Source organism: Chrysochloris asiatica, unplaced genomic scaffold (assembly GCF_000296735.1).
Source record: "Chrysochloris asiatica unplaced genomic scaffold, ChrAsi1.0 scaffold00207, whole genome shotgun sequence".
NCBI classification, from domain to species: Eukaryota; Metazoa; Chordata; class Mammalia; order Afrosoricida; family Chrysochloridae; genus Chrysochloris; species Chrysochloris asiatica.
The window spans coordinates 557,480-561,760 of NW_006408725.1; the positions used below are offsets into that span (position 1 = coordinate 557,480).

A 4,281-nucleotide genomic window follows, 5' to 3' on the forward strand; every position below is an offset into this window, starting at 1 on the left:
ATTCTGGTCTGCCCAATGTAAGGCATTTTGGTGGGGCCAAGCCAGTGCGATCCACCATTTTCTCCTTGAGAGTAAGGACTCACATCAAACAGCTACAGCATCTGTTCCTTCATAAATGCTTACTTACCTATCTTGACCCGAATATCTAGGCCTTCTTCTGTCAACTGGGTGTTAAACAATCTATGGATCTCCAGGCTACATTTAATTACCACTGTGATAATGTTTTTTAGTTGATTTCGTTCCACCTTCCAAAGCGCTAGCAGCGCGTCACCTGTAAGACACAGATTGGCTTGTGACCTGCCTTGAGGACTGGTCTGTATGAAATCTGTACTGAAGCTTACTTATCAAACACTCTTCAGCCCCACTGCTGGTCCTGATTTTCTCGAGCTGCGTCCGAGCTCAAGCATCCTAACTCTCATTTCTTATCCCTCCCTGCTCAGTAAGACCTCATACCTGCAAATTTTAAGATGTCTCCTCCAAAAATTAACACTTCTGAGAAAAAAAAGAAAAAGAAGTTAACCCAAAATCTGATTTCTTAAAGCTAATTCTTCATCAGTGGAATAGAAATTGAGGCAAGAGAACAGCATTTCAGAGAACATGTTTATACCAGCGATGTCTTCTTAGACAAGTTACTTAACCCATGTGGATCTGTTTCCTCAACTGTAGAATGAATATGTTGAAGTAGATTATGTGTATACTCCATTTCTGTGAATGAGAAAGGACAGGGAACAGGAAGGTGGGGCTCCTGATGATGCCTGAAGACATCCCATGATAATGGAATGATACCTGAAAAAGTGATCAGTATATGTTATGAGCTGGGGATTGATTGAGCATGGTAGATGGATGAGTGACAGAATTCCACAAGAACTGAGAACCAGAAAAATGGAGAGAGCACACACATGGACAATTTGGGTTTTGTTTACTCAGACTTTGTGCCAGAAATGGGCAATTTTTCTAATTATGCATTCTCACAAATTTGTCAAGCATATACTACCATATGCTGAGTGGAATGCAAAAAACTCATTAGACTCAGCTTCTGTTTTTAAGGAGCATTGCAGTTTGTCTAAGAAGCCCTGGTAGCACTGTAGGATAAGCACTGGAATGCTCACGGTAAAGTTGGCAGTTCAAATCTACCAGCCAGTCTTTGGGAGAAAGATGAGGCTTTCTGCTCCTGTAAAGATTTACAGCCTTGAAATGCTCTATTGGTTGCTGTCAGTCAGAATTGACTCGATAGCAGTGGCTTGCACTCTGCCTAGTCAGTGGATGACTTTAAGATATTACAGGGAAGTCCCGATTTGCAACGTTCTGAAGTTATGGCAAACTGCACTATTTTTATTATAGATATCATATCATTAATAATATGTACTACATACAATGTTTCAGCATGTTGTTGATGTTATCGTTACCATGCCAACCCCCAAAGATTAATAAAAGTCAGATTTACAAAGATACTGATAATAAAAGGCACTAATAATGGAAAAAAAACTAACAGATAACTCCACTTATGTCTGAACTAACATGACAGTTGGAAAAGAACGCTGTAAGTGAGGACTGCCTGTACCTAGGGAACATAAAAAAACAACAAGAAAACCAGTTACTGTCACACTGATTTCAACTCATGGTCTCCTCATGTGTGTCAGAGCAGAACTGTACACCATGGAAGCAGTCAATGGCTGTATATGAGGGGGAGTAAATTGCCAGGATTTTCTCCCAATATGCCTCTGGGTGGGCTTGAACTTCCAACCTTTTGGATAGCAGCTGAATGTGATAACTAATTCTTATTTTTAATTTTTTTAATTAAAAATTTAATTAATCAGGCTCTAAGTTCCCTAGGAGCCCTGATAAAAGCCTTGATAAAAGTTTAGACCTAGAGTTTACCTTAATACATTCTTTTCTTCACAAATAGTTCAAATTAACAGTGCAAATACCATGGTAGGCAGAGGTTGAAAGTGCAGCTATAAATGTGCAGTGTCTCTGTAAGATAAGCACCAGACTGTGAACCACAAGGCTGGTGGTTCAAGCCCATGAGTCACTCTGCAGGAGAAAGATAAGCTCTTCCCGTTCCTACAATGCTTTATAGCCTTGGACCCCCAATAAGATGGATTGACACAGTGACAGCAGCAATGGGCTCAATTGTAACAATGATTGTGATGTTGGCGCAGGACTGGGCAGTGTTTCATTCTGTTGTGCATGGGGTCGCTATGAGTCGGTGCCAACTCAATGACACCTTACAACAATAGTGAGTTGGAGCCAACTTAACAATAACATAAATGATTCAGATGTCACCATTAGGAGATAAATTACTGATAACTCAATTATAAACCACTCTTAACTATTCATATGTAAGGAGGTTTCAAAAGTTAATGGAAAAGGGGGAATTATAAGTGACTGGAATTTTCCCACAAACTTTTAGAAGCCTTCTGAGAAATCTTTCAGTAACTACATCTGAGTCACCACTATTATTGTTCTTTTAAAAGTAGTCTGTAATTTAGCCTTTTAACTAATGCAAAATGTTCCCTCCCACAAATAGCCTGTATTCATGAGATTTTATTCTATTTCTTGATTTAAATTACATCAGCTTTCAAAAGACAATGACTTTGTGACTATTTCTTAAGGAAAATGAGTGATAAGCAGTTGTACTGTATCAGGGTATAACCAGCAAATACGGGGAAAATCTGAACTGAAATATGCTCAAGCTAGGAACCTATGTGAACACTTACTTTCTACTATTGCACTGATATAGTAGTTGAGGATCTCCACCAACTGCTCAGCTCCTCGGTCCATGTACATGGCTCTGCTGAACTTCTCAGTCATCGTAGTAAAACCTGTAATAAACATGCAGCCGGTTTCTTGTGCTGCTTGGAGGAACCCGACAGAGTAAGGAGAAGAGGGCCACACTGGAAAGCAGTGGGACTGATGTTTTTAAGAATTGACAGATTTTGTGTCTGGTTAAGTGCCAGATATACAACCTCCTCTATGTTTACTATTTTAAGGTTTTGCTTTCCCCCTCACTCCAAAATTTTCAGTCACATAGTTACGACTGTGATTCCTTTACCTGGAATATAACTTTTATTCCATGGTAATGAAAACACACAAAGTTCAAACACTTGTGAGTAGGTGGAAAATGTATGCTTAGAGTATAAACATCTGGGAAGATAATTTTCTGAGGTCAATTTGAACTAAGATGTGAGTGGCGTGGGAGGAAGAATCAGTGTACTGGGGCCAGGGACGCTGGTCCTGAAGTTCCAGGCACAGGACTTGGGCATCTTAAAGACTTGCCCAGGCCTAGAAATACTGGAGTAAGGAGAAAGTAAGCACCAGGTTTACAGACTATCTCTCCTCTATTTTTTTCAGAAGAGAGTATCTGCTGTAATAGCCCAGAAACTAAAAAAAAAAAAAAAATGGCAATCAAGCTCTGTATCTCAGTTCTGATGTGAACCTCCTGCTCATCCTCATTGAAAAACAGTAACCACTGCAACAGCAACAACAAAAACCCAGTTGCTGTAGAGTCAATTCCAATTCATTGTGACCTATATGTGTTCAAATAGAATTGTACTTCATAGGGATTTTAATGGTTGGTTTTTTGAGGGAGAAGATCACTAGGCCTTTCTTCTAAGGTGCCTCTGGTTGGATTCACACTGCCAACCCTTCTATTATTAGCTGAGCACTTAAGCATTGGCACCACCCTGAGATTCCACATTAAACATTTTGTGCTTGCCTGAAATATCAACAAACATCAAGACGCCATCAAAATATCTCACAGAGGGCAGTTCTGGAGAGAAATTTCCATAGACAATGAGGTCTGGTAAATGAGCTGCTATTTTGATGATGGCCCGGTCCTGTGAGTCTTCTTCACCAGTATTCATGTTCACGACAAAGGTTCAGGATTTTATGGTCACAGGAAGTAGTCCCCAAATAGACCTTTTAGAAAGAAAAACTTGGAATGAAGGGAACTGGATATATTCATTCACTCATTTTCTTATGTCTCTTTCTCTCTTTGCTTTGTTTTAATTCATGCTTTCATTTCTTTAAATAAGTGGCTGAGTGATACTAAAAATGCCATTTCTTGAGTCACACTTCAGAAGAGTCAATTTTCTATATACAGAGGAAAAGAACGCACAGACAGAACCTCACAGCCTTTATGTAACAACTGTTACATAAATGAGCACCATTGCAAACAGGGGGTAAAAAGAGTAGCAAAGTAGCCCCACTCATTTTCATGAAGGGGTAAGGTCTCAAAGAGCAAGTCCTCCTGTCAGGCCAGAATTACAGTCTACCAAG

At 39.7% G+C, this 4,281-nt stretch overlaps 1 protein-coding gene across 1 annotated transcript in view; it reads right to left on the minus strand.

Moving 5' to 3' along the window:
• Nucleotides 1-3,866, minus strand: part of ADCY10 (adenylate cyclase 10 (soluble)) — a 135,141-nt gene extending 131,275 nt beyond the window's left edge. The window contains exons 1-4 of the mRNA XM_006872618.1: nucleotides 3,719-3,866; nucleotides 2,721-2,825; nucleotides 454-492; nucleotides 128-271 (exon numbers count right to left, since the gene is read on the minus strand). Coding sequence (XP_006872680.1) covers nucleotides 128-271; nucleotides 454-492; nucleotides 2,721-2,825; nucleotides 3,719-3,866 — 436 coding nt within the window. The remainder of the gene's footprint in view (nucleotides 1-127; nucleotides 272-453; nucleotides 493-2,720; nucleotides 2,826-3,718) is intronic.
• Between the last annotated feature and the right edge of the window lie 415 nt (nucleotides 3,867-4,281).